Raw genomic sequence first — 24890 nt, forward strand, 5'->3', positions numbered from 1 at the left:
ATTAATCAGACCGGGTCAGGGAGGGTGCCACAGAGAGTGCTTTTGGTCCGCTGCTAACCTCGAGACAAATGTTTGTCATTGTATTTTTATTTTATTTTAAAACCAACAACAAGCTCCTTAACTTGAGTCGATAAGCACTGAAAACTGGCTGCTCTGTCTGGAGTGGTGATTGCAAACAAGGTAATCTTGCATATCTGGAAAATGGACTCTGAACCCGCTCTGGGGGATTTGTGGTTTTGGAGAAAAGGGGAACACTTTACATGTGGAAAGATTTTATAATGATGACAGAGGAAGTGTGTTTCATCAGATCTGCGACCTTGTATTAAAACTTTTAAAGGAGAGGACGGATGTGGGTCCAATCTAAAGCACATGGCTGGTTATTTCTTCTTTCCTTTTTTACATGATAACACACTTGTGTGCCTCTGAAAGAGAAACTGTTTTTCTTTATAGCTACGGTTGCCATTTAATTTTTTACGTTATTTTTTAGGCTTTTTATGTCTTTATTTTAGAGATAGGACAGCCCCTGCCCTCCTCTTTTATCATGTAAATCACTTAAGAAGAAGAAGTGTGTGCTAAGCATCACAGGAGCTCGTTCATTAGATTTGTGGGGATTCGTGAGATGTGCAACCAATCAATAACAGTACCTTGATGGGAAGATAGTCGCTGATTGGCTGAGTGAAGCCTCCTGGCACACTGCAGTACTCCGTGGGGTAGATGAGGGCTGTGGAGCGCAGGATGTGGTGCAGCAGGTTGCACGCTAACATGTAGCCCTGCTTACACTTGAGGTGGAGGGTCAACTGCAAAATCTGGACCAGGCTGGAGCGATAGGGCAGGATCTTATCGCCATCGACACGAGACACCTGAGGAGCACAGGGCAAAGAGTGAAAAATACAGTGAGGAACAGAACAACAGGTAGAAGGTGTTGGTAAATAAAGGAGCTGGGAGTGTTAACTTTGCGATTTGTGAGCGGGTTAAATCACCTCAGACAGCAGCTGGAGATTCCACAACAACTCCTTGTCAAGCTCCTCGTCATTCAACACTTCCTCATCTGTTAAATATAAAAGTGTGTGTCAGACAAATAACAAAGACTCAAAGGAAAAACACGCACGTCATGCATTTTTTTTTAAAACCTCCTCATAGAAAAGCAATTGACTGTGAGGTCAGCACTTACTGACGGCAATTTGGTTTATGGCATTACAGCAGTGTGGCACAAACACCTTGAGTGACTCTGCAGGGTGACACTGAAAACAGAAGCACGTATATGATGAAGATAGTGAAGGTTGGTGCTTTTTGCACACATTTAGTAGAGTCCGAGTGGACGAGACTTACCTTGGCTGCTGCTCTGCACATGTCAGCCACCATTCTCCCAGCTACACGCGTCTCGAAGATGTTTGTGGTTGCAAAGTTGAACACCTTTTCCAGAGCAACCTGTTAGAAACAACGGGGGAAAATGTTTTCTTTTAAGTGTAAATTGCAGATGTGAAACTGGAGAATAAGACAAGAGTGTGATGACAGATCTTTCACCTTGAAGATGTCCAAGGAGCACTGTGTGAGGATGGTGCTAAAGGTGGAGGACAGGCCGAGCTCTACCAGACTCTCCAAATGAGTCATTTTCTCTGTTTCTGTTTCCTCTCGTGTCTGCTCTAGAGTGCTGCTGTCTATCAGGGCAAAGCATCTGTGGGGAGGGAAATTCAATCAAGCACTGAAGAGGGTAAATGCTGCAGGTTATGAGGCCTGCTATATTAGAAAAAACTGTGAAAAATGCTTCTTCATGCAATTATTGTTTCTAGAGTCTGTCAATGATCCAATCACATTGATCTGGTTCTGTGATGTGTGAGAATCCTGTAATGCACTGCACCACTGGTTAAGGTAGCTGGTTTAATCCAAAGAAAGCGCAACCCTTCCTGTATTTAGGTCAATTTCAAGCGGTCTCTGTGGTTTTCGGTCTGCACCAGGGTTTGATTGACAGCTTTTACACCAGCCAAACAAAGTGCAAACGGACTCGAGTTTGTTTTAACTGAACCAAACAGGTTAGGTGTGAAAACGCCCTGAGACAGTTTCAGACAAGTTTTATTGAAAGTGTTTATCAGTCAACCTAAAGATGGCTGCAATTTTTATTTCTATTAAACTATGTTGTTGGAAACAATATTTGCAAATGAATGTCTTGTCTTTAAAGCGGAGTGTTTATCTTCATCAGAGTGTCACGCACCTGTCCATGAACTGAAGCACAAAGTCTTCAAACTCTGCTGAGGCCGAGCACATCTCTCTTTCCACCTAAAAGCCACAGAAAAAGTAATAATTAAAAATGTATTCACAAGAAACATTTAACAATTTCCATTCAATTATGCAAAGAGGCGAGAAAAGTTATAAGTGCTTCACCTCTGTCAGGTCAGTTCTTTCATGTAAGGCAGACGAACAGTCCACCAAAGGCACAAGGGTCACAAATGTTGCAATAAACTGGAATGTGATCTGCGGGAACAGGGATGAATTTTAAAAGAGGATTTAAGGAATTGAACACAAAAAAAACCCAGAAACATTTGGAGATTTAGGTAGAAGAAGAAAGGTATGAATACCATGCACTTGCTGAAGTCATTCGGGTCCACACCCGGCAGAGCCCTCATGAGGAGGGGCAGCATGTGAGTAGGCCCCTCAGGAAAGCGCTGCCCACCTGACACTAGGCTACGTGCCACTCCGATCATGCAGCTCAGGGTGGCAGTCAGCTGGTGTGGCTCAGTAAGAGTCTCCAGAGCTGGGTAAGTTCTGAGGTAGAGACAGAAAACAATGAGCGCTTTGTGTTCATTTCAAAATGTGGCCTCGTCTCTTATCTAAAGTTAAAATAATTCTATATATATTATCAGTAGAAGAAAAACTTGCATAAAGGATTTAACCCTGAAACTCTGTAGTTACCTCTCCAGCACGGGGGGAATGACCAGCTCGGGCCTCATTAGAGCGAGGTTCTGCAGGGCCTGGGCTGCGTCGAGGCTGCCCGTCTTGCTGAACATGGCCAGCAGAACCGGCTGCATCATACTCTCCACAAAGTCTGTGATATCCTCCTCTGTGAGCTTGTGACTGTCCGGTATCGGAGTCAGCCATGTGGGTTTTCTGTAGCGCTCTCGGTGCAGCCGCCGTACCACGCTGGCTGGGAGACGCTGGAGCAGCTTCATGAGCTTCATCTGGACACGAGGACAGAGGGACAGAAGGATAAATACATGACAACGGGGTGGAAGGTGTGCCTCCATGAAGTCCGAACAAATGAAGACTTTGAGTGTGTTGTGTGGAAATCACAGACACACAAACCAGGACAATGTGAACACAGCTTTAACTACTGGAAGAGTCATAGTTAAGGACGGGGATCATTCTTAGTTATACTGATAGCATTATTGAGACACCTTAACCGTCCTAGTCCAAATCGATACAACCATCCAGTACTTTTCTATCATTTAGTGGAAAGACGATAATAAATTTTTAACAGAGCTGATTTATTTCTTATTGCAGGAAAACAAAGAAATGTCTCCTCCAAAAGACTGTTTGTCGCCAAAGCCTAAATTGTGTTTTTCTTGGTGTTTGTCAGGGTGGTGAAATGTCTTTAATACATTGCATGATGCTCCCTGTGTAACATCAACTGTACCTTTAGCAGTTTAACTATAGGAAAATAAAACAATCTGAAAAGACGCAGGTATTCTTGGTTATCTAAGTTACATTATGTCATCTAACTCGACCTCAGTGGTGCTTGGTCTTGGTTGAATGCAAAACACTGTTTACATATAATAAAACAACTTCTGTGTAAATGAGCCTCTCACATGTATCCAGGCAACAGCCTAGAAAACACACAAACCCACAGCCGAAAATAAAGGTATGAACACGCTGACTTGCTGCCTCATATCTAGTTCAAGGGAGGGGGGGGGGGGGGGGGGGGGAGGTCCTCAAAAACAGAAAGGCATGTGGCTCTGTGCCCGCTGACCTTTAATAGCATCCCAACCGTCTCACTCACATGTCCCCTTGTTATTTCTGAAGTGAGAGCTGATGTAAACCCCGTCACCCGACGTGATTCAGGAAGCTTCCTAGAAAAACGATGACGAGTGTGTACGCCTTCTGTAATTGTAAATATTGCTGGCATGGTGCCATGGTATGCAGTGTGAACATAATGCTGGAATTATAGTTTGAACAAGCCTGAGGGTGCAAAACTTGGTAGGAGTCAAACCACCATGTCTCATGATTCTTATAGTTTTTAAATCTTTGTTATAATTCTGTCATTCATAGTGAGACTTTCTCTTAATGCTAACTTTTAAACATATATCTGACAGTGAGTCAGAGTGAGTTTGAAAAGATCCACTTTTGATATGTAAGAGGACATAAGGCTAAGAGGTTTCCTGTTGTACTTCTTACTATAAGCCACAGAGTTTACAAGAACAATATGAATTTTCCCCCTGAGGGACTTATTCTGTTTTTCTGTTTGTTCTGTACAGTAAATATTAGCCTGTAATGGGCTGGTCTCAATTAGAAAAAAAAACAGGATGTTGTGCACTTCCTGGTCCAAATGAAGGGTTGAGCTGCAAATGGTTAACACTTCAATGACATCAGTGATGTTGTTTACTCAAGAGGTCGTCACGTAATAAACCACACCAACAGGGCTCTTATAAACTGGAGTGTCACAGAGTGAGAGCGCTGAACACTTTATAACCAATAAAAACAATACCTGTACACATTCCTCTCCCCATGTTTGTCTGATATTTTCAATATCGAACGGAAAGTAGTAAAGTAAATGTTTGACATGCCAACCTTACTTCAAGGTGCACCAACTGTGAAAATCAGAGCCGTCAACGATGTCAGAGTTTAAGAAAACAATTTCACCAATTTCCATGTTGTTGTTTTTTTCATTACTTTGTATATCTTTGCATCTTTTTTTCAAATGAGCTGTGTGGTTTGATGTATATAAACAGTTGTAAGTAGTCCCTCTTTTTGAAATGTCTCTGGATCACGTCTAATGAACTGCATGTTGCTGAACTTTCCCAGAGACAGTTAAAGACTCGCACACTGCCAACAAATTTTTTCCAGCAGGTGACTTTTTTCCTCCAACATTAACTGCATGCAACACAGCAGATGCACATTGGCTAGTGACATCAAGGCGTGCCACACTATTTGCAGATTGGTTGATGTCTGCCAACAAGGCTGAAATCGCCCAATCGCCCTGTTCCTCAGATGCATCCCTATGGGTAACTAAAAAAGTCTGAATTCATTCAACGTGACCGTGATTTTGAATTTGTTCACTTTCTTCACTTTGGAACTCCCCTCCTCTGCGTTGACGCTCTGCAGCTTCGATTGATGTTTTTAAAAAGCTCCTTAAGACTCGTCCTTTCCAGCTAGCTTTTGACCACATTTAATCCAGTTGTTATTATGTGATGACATTTTTAGTGTTGTTTTTTCTGTATTCTTCTTTTCTGATTTTCAAAAGAAGGAAGAGGAGACTCACCAACCAGCGGCCATGGTTTGACGGGTGGAAGAACGACGTGATGCTGTTAAAAAGGCCACTGAGCTGCTCTTGAGCTTGCTTGCTGGGTCCTCCCTAAAAATGTTCACAGAGAAACATGATCATGATTATTATGGCAGCATTTACTTTCACCAAACACCTAATTTATGTGCAATCAACTTACCAGAAGTGAAGACACCCAGAGTACCACATGGCTGATGTCGTAGGCATTGGTGACGTACCGTGGCACCATCATCTGACTGGTCCCCACGGGGAGATTCAGACTCCTCAAAATCCTTGTGAAAATCTGAAATAAGAAAGACAGAACAATTAGATTCTGATATTCTATGTGTGATTATTTTGATGATCCAAAGCCAATGAGCAACAGTTTTCCCCTCAAGCCATCAGAATTCTGAACTCACCCTTGTGCTATATAATTGACATATTCCTACATATTTATTTCTTGCATGGTCATCCAAAATTTTTATTCTGAATCTGATCTGGAAGTTTGGGCCTACAATATCCCTGCTCCTATAAGGCAGGAGATGATCCAGCTCTAATTCCTGTTGAGGGAATTTCTAGATACTTGACTTCACACAAGAAAGATTCACAAGACCCAGATGGCTTCAGCTGAAGTTGTTGATATAAGACTACAGAGGAGAAATGACATTAAACAGCACACGTGATACAGTGTCTTGCCGAGCCAGTTCTGTCAGACCGTCCCATAGGCTTGGTATTTATCCTCAAGATGATGTTAAAGTGAGAGGCATGTTACCCTACCTATGTCTTTGTGTATTTCATTTATTCAATTTGTTGCTGAGATGCTTTAATGTTGTGTATGAACGACTGAGATTTAATCTTTCAGCTTTCGACAAAGCAGTGTCGATAAGAAAGGTGTGATAAATTAGACGCTGTGAGTATGCCAGTAATATCTCATAAGAACAAGAACAAGGTTTAACTATCCTTGAAGGACGATACTGGTAAAGGAAAACAACACATTTCTTCAATAGAAAAACTCCACATGGAAGTCAAAATGCTTCGCTAGTCACTGAACAGTCTCGCCTTTCCTCTCACTAAAGAAATGACTAGCACATGAGAGCATGTGCCACAAACCTGAAAATCAGGGTCTCTAAATACAAGTCAGAAATCTCTGCGTGATTTTGGAATCGGACGTGAACTTTGAAAATCAGAATAGAATAACCAGAACGTCGACTGCATTTTAACATCTAAAAAAACATCAAAACTACCATCATTCATAACCCAATATAATACTGAGAAATTAATCCACGTATTTATTTCATCCTGGTTAGATTACTGTAAAGCCCTTTTATGCAACAATCTGTAGGACGGTTCCAACTCATTCAAAATGCAGCAGCGAGTTCTGACACCTACAAGGACATCACTCCGATGACGTCGTAAAAGCACTCCATTGGCTCCCCCCCTCCTATAAGGAAACACTTTCAAAACCCCTATTATTAGCCCATAGAGCACTGAATGGTTCCTCTCATGATTTCTGACCTGCTCACAGTCTACAACCCGACCTTCTCAGGTCATCAGGTAGAGGGTTTTAGCCGTACCCAGAGTTGGATCTAAAGCCGGAGAGGGGTCCATTACAACTGTCTCTACTTTAAAACTAAGCAGAGCAGGTTAGGAGTGCAGCTCAAGTTACCATAGCTATGCACCTCGATAAGGTGAACCCTTTGGTGAACCCTTAAAAAACCATGCTTGAAACCTGAAGTAACCTCACTAATCCCTCATCCTGCTTCTGCACAGGCCTCTGGAGTGTCCTTGTTTATGTTTACACATACTGTTGTTGTCAAAAAGGAAAGGATCAAAACAGTGATTCAGCGGAAATGAAAGCATGATGCAATCCACTTCCTATCACGAGGAGACTTGCAAGAAATCATCAACAAGGAAACCTGAGAGTTTGTTTCTCTGACGAGCAGCAGAGGCCATGATGAAACGCACACCATGAGCCAAAAACCCAGAGGTCAGCACACACACGAGAGCGTGTGCCACAAACACCAAAACAAGTTTGAAACACTGTAGTGAGTGGGAGAGAGAAAAAACTGCAACAAACCTTCGGGATGTAAGGGTCCCAGTCAATGTAGCCGATGTTGTCATTGGCCAAGCGAGCGAAGAGGTTGACCAGGTGCTGAAAAGAAGAAGGACATGTTGACAGCAGGAACAAAGAAATACTGTTATTGAGACATTTTTTAGACAAATTGATCAACTCACCACTTCCCAGCTTGGAAGATTTTGCACAGACACCCATAAGCTGATCAGCTCATCGAGCCACAACCTGTCAGACAAAAGAAAGGACAACAAAGGTAGAACACAACCTTTCTTAGTACAGGTTTTGTGGCATTGATAAGACGTGCTTCAAATGGAAATATCCTTCACAATGCAGATTCTTCACATTTACCCTCCTCACTGACTATTTCAAAAAGTACATCTGTGTATACTTTTTCACAAGGACTTATTTTACAAGTTGATTTACTTTAGCTATTTTTGGGGCTGTTACTGCCTTTATAGGATAGGACAGCTGAAGAGAGACAGGAAAGGCTGGGAGGAAAGAGAGTGGGGGATGACATGCAGCAAAGGGCCAAGGTCAGATTTGAACTCACGGTCGATGCAACAAGGACTATTGCCTCAGTGCATGGGGCGCCCCCCTACAAGTTAAGTTTACATGTTATGAAAAATGCACTTTACCATGGGTTTCTAACACTAGTATGTGTTCCTAGTCTGTAAACAAAAGCCCCTATCCTCTCCGTCTTTTGCCTGCTCCACTTTTCAGAAAATGTGTGCTCATACAGGCCGTCTCGAGATTTTCCCTTCATGACATCACAAAGGGCAGTAGCCACTCCCCCAGGTGGGTGACACTCCCACAGCTAGGTGTTTGTTCTGCCCTCTGAGTCTGCCTTCTCACCGTAAACAATAGGACATGGAGCGAGAAAGCCCAAGCCAACCGAGCCCTTCCAGAGAGGGGGCGTGGTCAGACACAGCTCATTTACATATTTAAAGGTACAGACACAGAAACAGCCTGTTCTGAGCAGGGCTGAAATAGAGGGTTTTATAGACATGATCAAATACAGGATCAGAGTGGATTTAGAACAAGAAACTTCACAGACATGTTTTGGGGAGCTCTGAGCTCCTCTGGTGCTTGATTCATGTTATTTTTTGACCACAGCACAGATGTTTCATTCATACCACAGGGGACTGTTTGAAAAGGTGGGAAAAATTTAAAAAAATGTCCTCTTTAAGCCTCTTCCTGCCCTGAAGTTGTCTATGACATAACTGGATTTACTGTTGTTTGGTTCATAGAATGAATGGCAAAAGATATGAAAACGTTAAAATAACCCACAATGTGAACGCATACATTTTGGGTTGCAATAATTTTGCATATAACTTCCAAGATGTTGCCCCTAAAGATGTGTGCTATTTGGTGTTAATTATAAGTAAAGTTCTAATAATGTCAATGGGTAAAGTGGAGGAAGCTGAGGGTGAAACTTGCTTTGTTGTCCTCCTGTTTCAGAAGGATAGACAGAGATCATTACTTGTTGCATCAGCTCAGCACATTATTAAGGCATTAAGTCGGCGTTGACATTTGGAAGAGATTCTCTGCCAGCAGTAGGTGGACTAAGAATTCACTCACTACATCTCCACACTTTGGCACAGTGAGATGAGAGAGAGGCAGACAATATGGAAGTGAATAAAAAAGAAGTCTGTTTTTAACAAGGCATAAAAATACTAAAACAGTAACAGGAACCCATGTGTATTTCTGGATTCTTTTTGGGAAGGGAACATAAAACTGGAGCTGGGACTTATTTTTTACAGCACTTGCTTTAGATTCTCACTACAGGAAACACCTCCTCACATTTTCACAAAGGCATCTCTGTATGGCTGGCATCATGACGTCTATGTCGGGATCCTCTGCCTTTATACACAACTGACACATCCCCACTTGTGATTCATTCATTTTTTTCTCCTACGGACCGGATCTCAAGGCTGAAAAGCTACACTACAGAGCGAAAGCTTGGGTCATAACCGTACGTAGGAGAGGATGAGAAGTTTCTTACTTGAACCCTTTGTGGTGCAGCTCTGGAGGCAGGGTTGTGGGTAGGAAGAGCTCAAAGTAGCTGATTGCTCTCTGCATGGTGACATCAAAGGGACAGAGGAGCGGCCTCCACTCATTCAACATCTCCTGAGTTGCAGACTCTGAAAAGTATCTGTATGAACGAAGAGACAACAACATTTTTTTTAAGGCATAGATGGCGAGAATGTTATTAATATAATTTGTCAGCTTATTAATAGGTATAAACGACCTCCAAACGTGCAGAGCAGCTTAGATGGTACTACAAAGATGGAAAGCCTCTTAGGTCACTTACAAATCACATCCTCACACACATGAACACTCAACTTATGCAAGACTGACAACCAGACTTCCCTGTCGGACTTAATAAAAACCCTTAGTTACATGACAGCTGTCACTCCTTTGAATGGTAAATGGACTTGCGAGAGCTTTTCTAGTCTTCTGACTACTTAAAGTGCTTATACACGGCAGGTCACACCTACACATTCACACACTGATGGCAGAGGCTGCGTTGTAAAGTGACCATAAGAAGTAAATAATCCATTCATACTCGTTAACATGCCGCCAACGAAGCAGTGGGCGCAACTTTTAAGTGTCTTGCGCAAGGACACATCGGACATGCGGCTGCAGGAGCTGGGGATTGAACCCTCAACGTTCTGGTTGAGAGACAACCGACTCTACCAACTGAGCCACAGCCATCCCTTCACACTGCAGAAGTGAATGGAAGAGGATGCTACAGTGCATAGGCTGTAAATAATAAGCCTGTTTAGAGATACCATATGTTTTTCTTTATATTATTAGATCTCATTGCTACTCTGGGTTCCATCAAAATTTTAACAATCTTTTATTGTTATTTGAAGACTAATGTTCTGTAGTGTACAAGACATAAGTGCTAAGCCCTGCTAGCCCATTGTACCAGTCTTCCCTCGAAAAATGTTAATACTGGGGGCACCCCTAGTGGTTAGTGCACGCCCCATGTACAGAGGCCATAGTCTTCCAAGAGGACGGCACGGGTTAGAATCTGACACCTGGCTCCTTTCCCGCATGTCATTCCCCACTCTCTCTCTCTCTCCCTGCTTTCTGATACTATCCACTGTCCTTTCTCTAAATAAAAAAAAATTGTATAAAAAGCCCTAAAATAGACCTTAAAAGTGTAAGCTGTAGAAGTCATACACCTGGCACATTTTAGGTGTAAGCGTAAATCCCGTATTTCCACTGGAATTACAGTCTCACGTGGGGGTATTTTCATGCTTCCTTATGTGCTTGTGTAAACCCAGCAGGTTATTTCAAGTCACTCCAAATCCACTGGACACCTTGAAAAAACGGATACTTCCAACCAAGGCTCCCACAGCTGAGTGTCTCAGCGGCTCGCCACGAGTCACTCTCCCTTCTCACCGTAACAGGAATCTCTCTCACACAAGACAAAATTAGATGAGATAATAGGATTATCTTGCTAAGTGCAAACAGAGAGACGAGTCCTAGTGCTCTCATAAGATATCTGCACAGGCACAACACGATGACGGCCAAAATCAGGGACCTGCTTGTGGCACCAAAACTGTGGAGTGGTGAAGCTATTAAGTGAAGCCTTTCTGATATTCTTCGGCCACAACAACATCCGATATATAACCAACATTCAGGGGTTTCTTCTCGACCAGCTGGGCTTTCCATACTATTAAAATTCTCCGTCATATCCCATTATTAAATCTTTAATTAATTGCTTTTAATACAATACAATGAATCTCAGCCTATTGTACCTCTATTAATAGCAGCATTAATGAGATTGAAATGTACTTACGGTCTGCAGCTTTTCACGAGGGTTTTCAGCACACTCTCCACAGAGCTGCAATAAATCAAATAAAAAGAGGGATGTCATGGCCTGAAACAAACGACTAAAAAACTGACACACAAATGTTAGGGTTAAACAATCTCCACACCAATGCAACTTGACTTTGATTGCATGCACACAGAAACTTTTTTTACACACCTTATGGAAAAAAAACCTGACCAGGAAATAGTTATAAAACGCCAGCATCAGGCTTACATATATATAGACAGTCATTGCAGATAGGGGTTGACTCTCCTGGCTGAATTGTGGTGGATGTAGATATGTGTTCATTCATTCATGTCATTGCTTTGTTTTCATCACTGCTCTACCTGACTGTTGAGAGCTGCTCCTGGATTAAGGACTAATAATAAAACGTCTCACACATCACAAACTCCTGACATGATTATCTTCACATATAGGCCGCAAACGCAGGTCACATAACAGCGTTGAAAGCCCCGGACCGATATAACCTCAGCTTTTGAGCTTCCCACCCACAATCCCACCGATCTGCTCACATGCAAGCTCAAGCCATGCCTTGTTGGAAAAGCCCTGCCAATCCCGCTCAACAACTGTTTATTTATGCCCACATCACCCAAGTCCATTTGGCGCTAACATACTCCACATATTACTCTAACAATAGGTGGATTTTTGGCGACACTGCAATCCAAGCTGCTGCTACCTAAATAGAAAGGGTCTCTCCAAATGGTTAGCGCTATGATCAAACAACACACAAACCACAGACCCGGGACAAACTCATGCTCTGCGAGTCCAAGTCCAAGAACAACAAGAACTACTCAAGCTGAGTGTCTTATTTCAAAGTGTTCGGGCACTCGTGGAGAAGAAGGAACCCTGGACTAGACTACATGACCTTTGGATCTGAGTTCAAACCCTGCACGTTTGCCCCAACACATACCAGAAGGGGAGAAAACGTGACAAGAGCGAGAGCTTCTCTGTTACCCCTAAAAATGCTGAATGAATGGCAGTGCATGTTTGGCTAACTTCAAACCAAGCAAAGAGATGGGATATTAAACAGCAGAAATTCCCTGGAACATGGGCTGAAATATACAAACCCATTTCCTAACGAGTAGGGATGTTGTGTAAAGTGTACATAAACACAAAATGTGATGATTAGCAAAACACTAACATCCCATAATTGATTAACAATAGCACAAAGACAACTCATCCAATGTTGAAACTGAGAATGTCATTGTTTTTGGAAAATGTTAAGCCCACTTTAAAGTTTGATGCCAGCAACACGTTTAAAAAAAAATTGGTCAGTCGCACTGAAATACGGAAAAAGTAGTGAAATGCTTTTTAAAAAAAAAACATCTGAAGGAACATCTCACAGTTAGTGAGGTTAACGGGGACAGGTCAGTGACATGTTTGGGTATAAAGAAAGTCTTTCTGAAGTAAAGATGAGGAGGGGTTAACCACTCTGTGAAAGACTGTGCTACCCGACCCGTTCTCCAAGCTTAAGAGGAGAAGGACCATCCGGATTGTCATTGGTGCACAGTTCAGAATCCAGCATCCATGATGGTATGGGGGGGGGCATTAGTGCACAGGGCAGTGGTAACCTGGACATTTGTGAAAACTCCATTAGTGCTGAACCATATATACAGGTTTTGGAGCAACATATTAAGCCAAATAAACAACTTATTTTTTAGGGAAACCACATCCTGAACCTATAACAGCAGCATGGTGCCATAGTAAAAAAAAAATCCAGGAGGACGAACTGGCCTTCCTGCAGTCTGGACTTGACCCCCACTGAAAATGTTTGGCGCATTATGAGGCATAGAACAAGACGAAGGAGACGCTGAACTATTCAGCAGCTGAAATCCCACATTAAGCAAGAATGGGAAAACATTACACTTTCAAAATAACATAAATATTTCCTTTTGTTTATGGTCTCCTCAGTTCCTAAAACGCTTAAAAAAGAAAGGTATGCAGCAGAGTGGTACACATGACCCTGACCCAACTTGTTGGAAACGTGTTGCTGGCAGCAACTTTAAAATGGGCATATAACTTTCCAAAAACAATGAAATGTCTCAGTTTCAACATTTGATCGATTTTCTGAGTGTTTTTTTTTTTTGGGGGGCCATTTTCACCTTTATTGGAGAAGACAGCTTAATGCTGAGAGACAGGAAATGTTGGGACGAGAGTGGGGGACGACATGCAGCAAAGGGCTGAGGTTGGACTCGAACTCACGGCTGCTGACGAGGACTACAGCCTCTGTACATGGGGGTCCACGACATAACCGCTTGGGTATCCTGCGCCCCCTCTTGGTGTCATTTTAAATTAAATAGGAGGTGATACTGTATTGCAAAGCATCACATTTTGTGTGTTTTTTTTTTTTTTTTAGATTTTACACAACGTCCCAACTTTTTAGGAAGTGTGGTTGTAGATAATTGCTGAGAAATTAATAATGTATTTTGCCACTTGATAGCTTATGAGGTAAAACGTGTTATGTTGGGTAACGTCTCTAACTGCATTACATCTGTACACGCTCCTTCTCATGATGTCACTGTATCCCTGCCACATAATCCACTACAGACGAAATACTGAGAAGCATAAAATGACAGATTATGAAAAATACTTGAAAAATATTGAAGAAACAACAGTCCATTGTCAACGCCTAATGGTTAAAAGAAAAACCTTTTTAGCTGCAGTGCGACAGTCTCCGATATGGGTGAAATGTTAACATTGATTAAGTCTTGATTTGTCCTCTGTCACAAGCTTCATATGGGGTGTTTTTTTTTTGTCTTCACATGCAATGTAAAAAAAAAAAAAAAAAAGTGCCTCAAAAGATGAATTCAAAATAAAACACAAAGAGAAGTATTGTCCTTACCACCTCTGAACCAATTTTAGCATTATGTGTTTAGCGGATGAACGAGGCCGTGGAGAACTGAATGTGAAAGGAGACAAAGGCATAAAGAACACATTCAGCACACAAAAAGTGCCAATCCCTCTAAATGAGAACACACTGTGCATCAACTTATACAATTTATCACGGGTTTGGTGGGCATTAGTATGGTTTGGAAAGAGGTGAGCTGGCAATCGGCTGCAGCAGCTTGTTTTCATCAGCTGTGACGTGATAAACACACAATGTTCCCATGGCACCATAAAAGAGCACCTCGCACTGCTTGCTAAGGACCTCGATGGGACATTTTTTTTAAGAAGGGTTTGAAGAAGATAGTAGACGTCAAAGAGAAGAGTCAGTAAGAGGAAATTATGTAACAAAGAGTTCCCCTTTTTCCTCCAACAAGCGATACAAAAACCACAATTAGTTTTTATTAGAACAAGTGAAACCCATGACCCAAGAGATGTTTGATGCTTTTTGATACCAACTTTACAATCTCCTTTTTTATTTAAACGACCAACAGCATCAAAAAGTACCAACGCTAAAAAGAGCTTCAGATCTTCAGTCTTATTATCGACCAAAGAAAGAGCGCACTGTCTTAATTGCACGAATATGTTGGAAACCTTTGGGTACCAAAATGTTGCCAACGTATTTGTGAAATTCACACAGTGTGCAGGTGTTTGCTGGTAATTTTTGGTCATTCTAAACATGAAATGACCAACCACTGGGTGCCTAGGACTTCTATTTTTGTTGCCGGGGTATCGATATTGACAAATCGCATCAAAGGTTGAAAAAAATCTGTTATTGTGACAACCCTACAAGAGTTATTTCAAAACTAACTCAAGGATCTACTTCACTTTATGATGGGAAAATATCAAATAATCTGGGATGGAATAAATATTCTGTGTTTACATTGAATTAAAGTTAAGTCGTCAAACCACAAAATTAACTTTGTGAACAACGTTGTTTTTGTCCACAATGGATAGAATCTTGAAATATTCAGTTAGGTGTTTTATTGCATTAGCGGTGGGTAAACAACATAAAAAATAAATAAAAGTAAAACTGTGCTCCGAGTAAAAATGGAATCACAGTTTTAAAATGACCAGCAACTTTTTGGTTAATAAAGAAAGACCAAGATGATTATCCTCCATGTTTTTGCTTAGTACAAATAATAAATACATCTTACTCACTTCACAATTATATTGTCAGAGATTTCAGTTTTACTGAGAAAAGAAACATAAATGTGAACACAACCGCACATTCTGCTGGAGCTCGATGTACTTCAAGGTATAAAATCTAAAACAATTACGTTAACAATACAGGCTACTAAAAGCCGACCATCAAGTGTGTACAGTTAAAATATTGTGCATCGATCTCCTCTCTGATATAGGAATAAGTAATAATGGTAAAAAAAATGTTAATAACAGTGATAGAAGAAGTTCAGAAGCATACTTGGGAAACCAGTTGAGGCCCAGATGCTCAGTCTTGGAGAAAAGAATCCGGTCGTGCAGCTCGTACAACGGTCTCCAGTTCAGCTCAAGGTCATCCCTCGACAGTAGTTCCCTTTTCCTGTGAGATGAATCAGAAATACAGATAGATGTGAATCAGATTTCTATGAATGATTCATAAAGATGCATAAGAGTCAGACATACAGGTGGGTGGGAATAAGCACAGAGATTCTAGCTCATCGTAATGGCTTTAAGGGAAAAAAAACATCAGGTTGCACAACGGATTATCGAAAGTGAGTTTGCAGCTTTTATATCATGTTACTTAGGGTTACTCTCAGAGTAAACAAAAACACTCAAAAGGATTGTTTACTGTGACATTCAAGAGCGTGTTGGAACAAAACAGAAGGGGTCCATTCTTACTTGAGGAGGTTGATAAGAAGCCGAGCGAGGCCCTGCATCATGCTGATCTCCAGTCGAGGGATGGTCACTAGCTCGTACAGCAACTTGATGAAGAGCACATGGTCTTCTTTGCTGAACTTTCGTCCATACAGTCTCATATACCTACATAAGAAGAGCAGACGTCAGGGAAAGTGCTACAAGTTCAACGTGCACAATAAGCGGGCAGTGAGGCTGACAATGTGTAAAACACAAACCCAGTGTTTATGTTACAACAAAGTGAGATCTCATAAAGTTGTATATGTGTACACGGGTTCATTTAGTTAGTTAAGACTTATTAAAATTGACCATCAAAAAATATTTCATAACTATTAAAATGCCAAACTACCAGTGAACTGAATCTGGGTCAACCCCACAGTAAACTTTCCATCTCTCTGAGCCGGCAGTGACTCACTCTTGGACAGAGCGACGCGCCAGCAATGGGGACTGAAACGGATTAAAGACAGCCCAGCAACCAAGGACAACAAAATGAAACAGCACCCAGAGTAATCCACCGTTTATGTTGACAATATTTTCATTGCTGCTGGATGGGGATTCATTACTAAATAACTGATTAGTAAGTGCAGAAAGAGGGCAAAATGCAATGATGTGTTTTATTGGTCACAGGATAAATTAAAAAGTATGCATACTCTCCTTTTTCTCAGATGGTACGTTTCCTTTACTTCCTAATGAAAAAGGTATGGCATGTCTTATCTGTTTGACACTAAACCTCCAATAGATAAACAAGTTCAACACTGCTTATATGACCCTCTCTACAAAAGCAGAGTTCAAAAAGAAATACACCCTGAAGCTAGTTAACATGAAACCGAATACAAGTCCATAAAATCAAATCAATCATCTGACTCGCTGCTTCACAGAAAAAGTAAAAGAAAACCAGCACCAGAACAGTTATGACAGCGACCTACTGTTGTGCTGCACTGCCAGGGTCAGGTTATGTGTCTGAAAGTTTACAGCACCCATTATGAAACCATGACTGTCCCTAATCATGTACAACAGGGTGGTTTGTAGTTTCTAGGCATAAATGGTTAGCCAACATTTAATCACTCCTCAAAACACATCAGGCTATTGGGCAATACAGGCTCTCGCCACCGCCAGAGATAAGCTACAGTGAAAGACGCAAGTCATTCACCACAGTGTTCAGTTGCAACAGGGACAAGCTGTTAGCCTAGCAAACAGTATATGCTAAATGTCACCCTACAGCAATAAGCTGGGGCCTGAGGAACTCTGGCAGGATCTATTTGACGGTTATTGCCTTTCGTTGAAAAAAAACTTTGAGGGGACCAACAAATGTTTTTAAGTACTCCAGAATCACATGTTTGTCTCAAGCTTGCTACATCCGTGTCATCTTCACATGTTGAGACCTATTGTGATTATTTTATTCAATCAATGATGTTTTATTGATCTTGCCTATGCCTGATTCAAAAGCGAGTCTATTTGAGCCTTTAAAGCTGACTTTTTGTTATATTCTTCAAATGATAAAAATATTGAGATATACATTGTAATCCATTCAGCTAAAAATATAAAGATGTGATTTTTGACGCATATCGCCCAGCCATAGGACTACTTAATATGAAAGCAACTGTATATACTAAGGATGTAAAGATTAATCGTAAAATCCTGCTAAAAATCAATTCATAGGTGTCGAGATTCACATCAGTACTCTGACAAATGAATCGCATTAATATCGTGAATATCAGCAGCTGTAGAGCAAGAAATTGAGAACACACCACAGTGTTTTAAATCTTTGGTCCTCTTGGTCTCAGCTCGTGTTGTTGGGTTCTTGTGTTGCCTGGGTTCTTACGATGGTTCTTGTGTTGCCTGGGTTCTTACGATGGTTCTTACGATGGTTCTTGTGTTGCCTGGGTTCTTACGATGGTTCTTGTGTTGCCTGGGTTCTTGCGATGGTTCTTGTTTTGCCTGGGTTCTTGTGATGGTTCTTGTTTTGCCTGGGTTCTTATGATGGTTCTTGTGTTGCCTGGGTTCTTGTGATGGTTCTTGTGTTTCCTGGGTTCTTACGATGGTTCTTGTTTTGACTGGGTTCTTGCGATGGTTCTTGTTTTGCCTGGGTTCTTGTGATGGTTCTTGTGTTTCCTGGGTTCTTGTGATGGTTCTTGTGTTCCCTGGGTTCTTGTGATGGTTCTTGTTTTGCCTGGGTTCTTGTGATGGTTCTTGTTTTGCCTGGGTTCTTGTGTTTCCTGGGTTCTTGTGATGGTTCTTGTGTTGCCTGGGTTCTTGTGTTGCCTGGGTTCTTGTGATGGTTCTTGTTTTGCCTGGGTTCTTGTGATGGTTCTTGTTTTTCCTGGGTTCTTGTGATGGTTCTTGTGATGGTTCTTGTTTTTCCTGGGTTCTTGTGATGGTTCTTGTGATGGTTCTTGTTTTGCCTGGGTTCTTATGATGGTTCTTGTGTTGCCTGGGTTCTTGTGATGGTTCTTGTGTTGCCTGGGTTCTTGTGTTGCCTGGGTTCTTGTGATGGTTCTTGTGTTTCCTGGGTTCTTATGATGGTTCTTGTGTTTCCTGGGTTCTTATGATGGTTCTTGTGATGGTCGGGTTATATATATCTGTTGTGTATCGTGCACTATGGGTTCTTTTCTGTTGAATTGTATTTAATTATTTGTAGTATTTTGTATTTGTTTGTTCTTGCGGTTGTTTATGTTCTTCTGTGTTTAGTTTGTTGTTGTTTGTCAAAGCACTTTGTAAACCTGTGTTTTTAAAAGGTGCTATATAAATAAAGTTATTATTATTATTAGCTATTACTGTGGCACTTTTTCTGTGGTTTAAACTGAAAGCATTATAAACAGATCAACACATGTAGGGAGACTTTAGGAAAATAAAGATGATTGTTTTACTTACGTGGAAAGTTTCCTGGTCCAGAAAAGCACACCGGGCCATATCTCTCTGAGCTGCACAGCCCGACACAAGTTTCCTTTTATTTTACTCAAGATATCGTTTGACTCGTCGTCTAGTCTGTCCGCATAGGGCAGGAGTTTGTTGTACACGATGTCTTTCTGAGGAACAAATCCCAGCGTGTCGGACTGAACCGTTCTCATTATTACAGAATCCCCCAAACAGCTAGCTTCACAATGCTAGCTTTATTATTATTATTATTATTAATCAACTTCTGTGTAAAGTCAGCTCGTTGCTAAGCTACCCGGCTAGCTCACTCTGTGCAAGTTCGTTGCTAAGCTACCTGACTGTGTTACGTTTAGCTAGCTCACCTTTCTGAAGAAGAAGAAGAAGGAGAAGAAGAAGAAGAGGGTGTTATGGCCCACACGGTGACTAAGTTATCTGATTCACAAGTTGATGACACGCTAGCTAGCGTTAGCCATTTGGCTCAACTTAAGTCCCCCCCCCTAAACCGATAAAAAAATAACATTATATCAGTGTCATCGTTTACAAATAGTAAGGCTAACGAAGAACACGGAAACGCGTTGGCACGGAATCCTAAAACACCTGACAACCGGCTAACGGTCTAGCTAAAGTTAGCTCCCTACTACAAAAGCACACAGTCATATCCCGAGGACTGTCAACGTCGACTGATTCATCCAACTAACGGCGGAGAGGAGACGACGACCTACGAGCTTCACAACACCCGCGTCACTTCCGCTAGACGCCGCGAGAACTGCATTACCCAGAATCCCCCACTTCTTCTCCATTCATGCTTTTTTAAACGCTAATCCTGAAGATACTGAAGCAGCATGACTCCAAATCCAATTAAGACTTCGTGTCCTCTGTTGTATTTTCTTTAACTTATGTATCACTGATTGCAGAGCTCCCTATGTCAATACTGTCCATTTACAACTCTGTTTTTACACATTTAGAAAAGAATAGAATAGAATTACTTTATTGATTCCAAACTGGGAAATTGTGGCGTTACAGCAGCAGGTTGTCCAAACACACAATATGAGTAAATCTAAACACAATATAATATTAAATACAAAGTAAATAAGTACTAAAAATATCAAAACTAAGAATGGGAATATATACAACCAGGATTTAACTTAGCATTACTAGTCTTAAATATGAAAGGTTAAATATGGAAGATTAAATGTAAATGTGCAAAAACAGAGTCGTAAATGGTTGTAAATTAAATATGGAAGATTAAATGTAAATGTGCAAAAGAGTTGTAAATGGACAGTATTGACATAAGTTAAAGTGCATGAGTGTAGACATATTATAAGCAGAAACTATACAATATAACGGCGAGTAGACAGCCAAATGAAGTGAACATGAGTGCTGGGATAATTTGTAAATTTAAACATGTGCAGAACAGATGACAGTTTGGAGAGACAGATATTATCATGATGACAGTTCTCTGTTCGCATGAGGTGAGCTGTTGTACAGAGTTATGGCCTTCGGTAAGAAAGATTTCTTGTATCTGTCCTTGTGACAGCGGAGTTGAATCAGTCTGTTGGAGAAGCTGCTCCGCTGTTTGTCCAGTAGGGTGTGTAGAGGGTGATTTAATCTTTCATATTTAAGTAATGCTAAGTTAAATCCTGGTTGTATATATTCCCATTCTTAGTTTTGATATTTTTAGTACTTATTTACTTTGTATTTAATATTATATTGTGTTTAGATTTGCTCATATTGTGTGTTTGGACAACCTGCTGCTGTAACGCCACAATTTCCCAGTTTGGGATCAATAAAGTAGTTCTGTTCTATTCTATATTCTTCTCTACCTCAGTAAAGGTAATGTACGGAGCCCCTGAAGTCCCAAAAAGTAAAAAAAAAAATCTTCTGAGCATGATAATTATCTTGTTATTATGGTATGTCCACTGTCCAGAGGCACTGCTTGTAAGGCAGGCAAGGCAGGCAACTGCTTGGGGACCCAGGCCAGTAGTGGGCCCCCAAGGACTGTCAAACCTTACATCACAGCAGTGCCTAAAAATGTACACATTTCGCAATGACAGTAGAAAACCTCCCTAAGGAGGCCCCATCTGATAGGACTTACCTGCTAGTCTCATGCATTATTGTTGTCCCAAATAAAAGCAGGGTAATTGTATAGACTGAAGTTAATATAAACCTGGCCTATTAATTTTACAGTATACAAAATTCCACTTCCTTTCTTCAAAACAGAGAATTGGGGGGTTTTCAGTTTGTGGATTTACATTTTTTGCATATGGAACTTGGCAACAGGTAAAGATAGATCAATGAGGAAAAAAGCATGATCATCTTTAAAGCTATAATCAAATATGCCAAACATACTGTTATTGTAGTAAGGGCAAGTTCTGAAACACATGTTTTGACTACAAAAGAGTTATCCTCTTTCCACAACTTTCCACAACCCTGGCTATTTTCCAACACTGCTTTGCTACAGCAAAATCATCACACACACTAAAACATACAGAAAGGACAATACAGTAATACAACCATCCTGTTCAGAGACATTTTTGATTCATTAATTCAGTCAATCATTTTGGAGTGGGGAATAAGCAGCTAAAATATTTCCTATAAATTCAGATTTTTTATTAATTTGTCATCACTGTTGAATCGTCTTCATGGCAAATGGATCATATAATTTTCTAAATCAGGATTATGTATTAACATTGTGGGTTAAACAACCTTGTCCAGTACGAGATAAGCAGTCACTGCCATCTGGTGGTAAAACTCAGAGGCACAAGAAAACAACAAATCTTGGGACATAAAAGAAGAGGTCCCACTCTGGACGTACTTCGAAGACCCTCTTTAATCCACGAGGGTTCTTTCCATTTTGGATTATTCACGTTCAGATACAGATACAAAAGTAAAGTGTTCAGGGATTTTTGAATAACATATTCACTGATCACCCCTAGAGTGTGTGAAATTATCTATCTAGAAGAAGCAAATACATACTTACTTTATTGAACAAAATGTATAGGGAATTCAAAGGTTTGCATACGAAACACAAAAGTATACAGTACATGTAAAACATACTTCAGATACAGTATAATAAATAAATAATAAATTCAACTAAAAATACCTTAAAAATAAAGACATTTAAACACTGGAGGGAGGGGGGTGGGGTGAAAAAAAGTTAACTACAAAGAAATATACCTTAAGTACTAACCTAAAATATTAAGGACAAAGACATAGCTTCAGATTGAATTTTTAGGAACTATTTTCAGACATCACAAAAAGATAGCCCTAAGTATTGTAAAAAAAATAATCTTAAAATAGGTAATGGATAGTTTGTTGTTATTCCACTTGCATTTATGTGTTATGTGATATTTACACATTAGATAATTAAGTCGACCATGTTAAGACACCTTTCTTGGAAGATCATCCATATGAATCATAATCTAAAGAGGTTCAGAGGATGGGTTATCAGTTCCAGTGTTTTACCCACTGTAAAGATCCTGCCAAAACTGGAATGTGATTAAACACTTGACAATTATAACCGACAACGTGGATTCTTGAGTTCAAACTTAGTGAAACGTCACTTTATTATAGACGATCTTTGAAACAGAATCTAGCGTCGTGTCGGTTTCCATAGCAACGTTTGTCCAACTGAAACTTCTGCGTCGAACAGGCTCTCCGGTGTGCTAACGTTAGCCCAAAATAGCCCAACTTCAGAAAACTAGCAGAAGTCCTCCCTTGTGATACTGACTCTCCAACCAGGGGATTATTTAGCGCTAAATTCGTCCTGACAGGAGTAAACACGATGCTGGAGAAGCTGAGTTTGACCTGTGACAGACTGCTGTCACACCGGCAGCTCGCATGCTGTCACGGTTATTGTGGTGTTCCGGTGCACGGCAAGGACATGCTGATTTACTGTAATGTTGACACAGAGAAGAAGGTACGTATGTTGTTGTTGTTGTTGTCGTTGTTTGGTTAACAAAACACCTTCTGATGTTTATTTCTGTGAGGATTTCAACAATTACCATAAGGATGTAAAGTCTTTGTAATTTATGTTTCGGGTCTAAACGTGTTATCACCAGGTCATGTTCATTTAGGCTCATTGTTCTGTAGTTTTATGACTTATATAACACAATTATTATAATTCTGATAAAGGTAAACTAACATTTTCTTTATTATTTGCACAAACTGGCCACATACAGTATATCTCTTCACTTTTATAGAAGATATCTATCTGTCTGTCTGTCTGTCTATCTGTCTGTCTATCTGATCTGTCTGTCTGTCTGTCTGTCTGTCTGTCTGTCTGTCTATCTATTTGTCTATCTATCGGTCTGTCTGTCTGTCTGTCTATCTGTCTGTCTGTCTATCTGATCTGTCTGTCTGTCTGTCTGATCTGTCTGTCTGTCTGTCTGTCTGAGATTGCATCTTTTCAACGATATACTGTACATTGCGATATGCAAAACACAGAAAATCAAACCAGAGTGACAGAGTGGGAATGACATGCAGGATAGAGCAGCAGATCAGATTTGAACTCGGCCACCCGCTTTGAGGACTACATACTTTACAGCCTCTTTTCATGGGGTGCGTACACTAACCATGTTTTAAGTTGACTGTCATTTATTACTTATTTTATTTGACTCTTAATGTTTATCTTCAGCCCCTGCTGCTTACCGGCCACCATGGGGAGATATGTGCCATGACTTTTGGAAAAGGAAGCAGACCTGTTCTCCTCTGCTCTGCGTCTGCTGATTATGTCATCGTCTGGGATATTGAAAGGTGCCAGAGGAGAACACAGGAGGGTGAGGAGAAAGTTATGCGTGTGTTGAAATAGAAAATGAAGCTGCTCTGCTGGTCAGAGTTTCACAAGTTCAATTTTGTGATTTTTAATTCACCAAACTCAACTGTAGGGGACACCTTTACACATATTTTACATGTTGAACTGAGGATATAGTCTTTTTCCTGAGTGAAAATCTTTACCAGCCTGCCATCTTGTGGCCAGATTGTTCACTCATTTCTCCTCTGGTCATTGACTTCTCATGCTCTAGATATATACTTTTTTCTTTCTTCAGGGAAAGTTGCAGCTGGAATAGTTATCGGGTCTTTGCTGGGGGAAGTTGTCAACCTTTCGTTCTGTTTCTCTGATGAACGAGTGGCTGCATGTTCAGGATCAACAGTATATATTCTCAGCTCAAAGGTAGGAACTGATGCACAATGGCTGAATACTTTCTGGCTTAATATGTGATGTTTCTGTTGTTCATATCAAATCAAAAAAGATTTTCCGGGTGGATTTGTACCACATAATATCTCGTGAAAGAAGTGTAATGTTTGTCCTTTGTGGTGGTTCGGTTGCAATCAAAGAAATCTATTCATGTTATCAAAGTTTTAATATATTTATTTTCCACATCAGAAACATGAAATGATCTCTACTTTGAAACGCCATCTCGCACCCGTTACTTCAGCAGAGTTCTGTCCCTGGAATAAAGACGTTCTGGTCACCACGTCAGAGGATCGCACTTTTAAGGTACCGACTTTTGATTCACAAATTAAAACATGTAACAATGGTTACTCCCACCCGCACTCTCAGCAAACCTCCTGCCGGACTAACTATCGGTCCTGGGGGGGTCAGGGCCTTCTCCATTGCTGATCCCCGCCTCTGGAACTCACTCCCAAACAAACATCAGAGACCCCCCCTCACTCTCCACCTTCATGAAATCCCTAAAAACTCTCCTCTTCAACCACTCACAAACTCTGTTCTCATCCTTCTTCCCTAAGATGATTTCTTTGTTTTATTATTCTTCATTTAGCGTCTTTTAGTACTCAGAAAATTGCTAGAAAAGTCAAATGTATTTTTTGTATTACTTTTATTGTCACCTTTGTGTTTGTCTGTTGGACACATAAAGTTTTATACACAA

The 24890-nt window shown here is 40.7% G+C and overlaps 2 protein-coding genes across 3 annotated transcripts in view; one reads left to right on the forward strand and one right to left on the reverse strand.

Annotated features, from left to right (window-relative positions):
- The window catches only part of psme4a (proteasome activator subunit 4a), a 35549-nt gene extending 15857 nt beyond the window's left edge, over positions 1-19692 (reverse strand). The window contains exons 1-19 of one of the 2 annotated variants that reach the window (XM_061039559.1): positions 18997-19692; positions 16111-16251; positions 15695-15811; positions 14231-14287; positions 11356-11400; positions 9547-9696; positions 7706-7769; positions 7548-7622; positions 5652-5774; positions 5471-5563; positions 2908-3173; positions 2574-2760; positions 2380-2469; positions 2210-2274; positions 1525-1675; positions 1330-1428; positions 1172-1241; positions 981-1048; positions 645-860 (exon numbers count right to left, since the gene is read on the reverse strand). In XM_061039559.1, coding sequence (XP_060895542.1) covers positions 645-860; positions 981-1048; positions 1172-1241; positions 1330-1428; positions 1525-1675; positions 2210-2274; positions 2380-2469; positions 2574-2760; positions 2908-3173; positions 5471-5563; positions 5652-5774; positions 7548-7622; positions 7706-7769; positions 9547-9696; positions 11356-11400; positions 14231-14287; positions 15695-15811; positions 16111-16251; positions 18997-19193 — 2274 coding nt within the window. In that variant the 5' untranslated portion in view covers positions 19194-19692. The remainder of the gene's footprint in view (positions 1-644; positions 861-980; positions 1049-1171; positions 1242-1329; positions 1429-1524; positions 1676-2209; positions 2275-2379; positions 2470-2573; positions 2761-2907; positions 3174-5470; positions 5564-5651; positions 5775-7547; positions 7623-7705; positions 7770-9546; positions 9697-11355; positions 11401-14230; positions 14288-15694; positions 15812-16110; positions 16252-18996) is intronic. The other variant, XM_061039560.1, reaches the window with a different exon arrangement.
- A 2949-nt stretch (positions 19693-22641) lies between these two features.
- The window catches only part of wdr27 (WD repeat domain 27), a 48347-nt gene continuing 46098 nt past the window's right edge, over positions 22642-24890 (forward strand). Inside the window, exons 1-4 of the mRNA XM_061039566.1 lie at positions 22642-22918; positions 23636-23777; positions 24048-24172; positions 24386-24499. Of these exons, the coding sequence (XP_060895549.1) occupies positions 22784-22918; positions 23636-23777; positions 24048-24172; positions 24386-24499 (516 nt within the window). The 5' untranslated portion in view covers positions 22642-22783. The remainder of the gene's footprint in view (positions 22919-23635; positions 23778-24047; positions 24173-24385; positions 24500-24890) is intronic.

Source organism: Labrus mixtus, chromosome 6 (genome assembly GCF_963584025.1).
Source record: "Labrus mixtus chromosome 6, fLabMix1.1, whole genome shotgun sequence".
Classification (NCBI taxonomy): domain Eukaryota; kingdom Metazoa; phylum Chordata; class Actinopteri; order Labriformes; family Labridae; genus Labrus; species Labrus mixtus.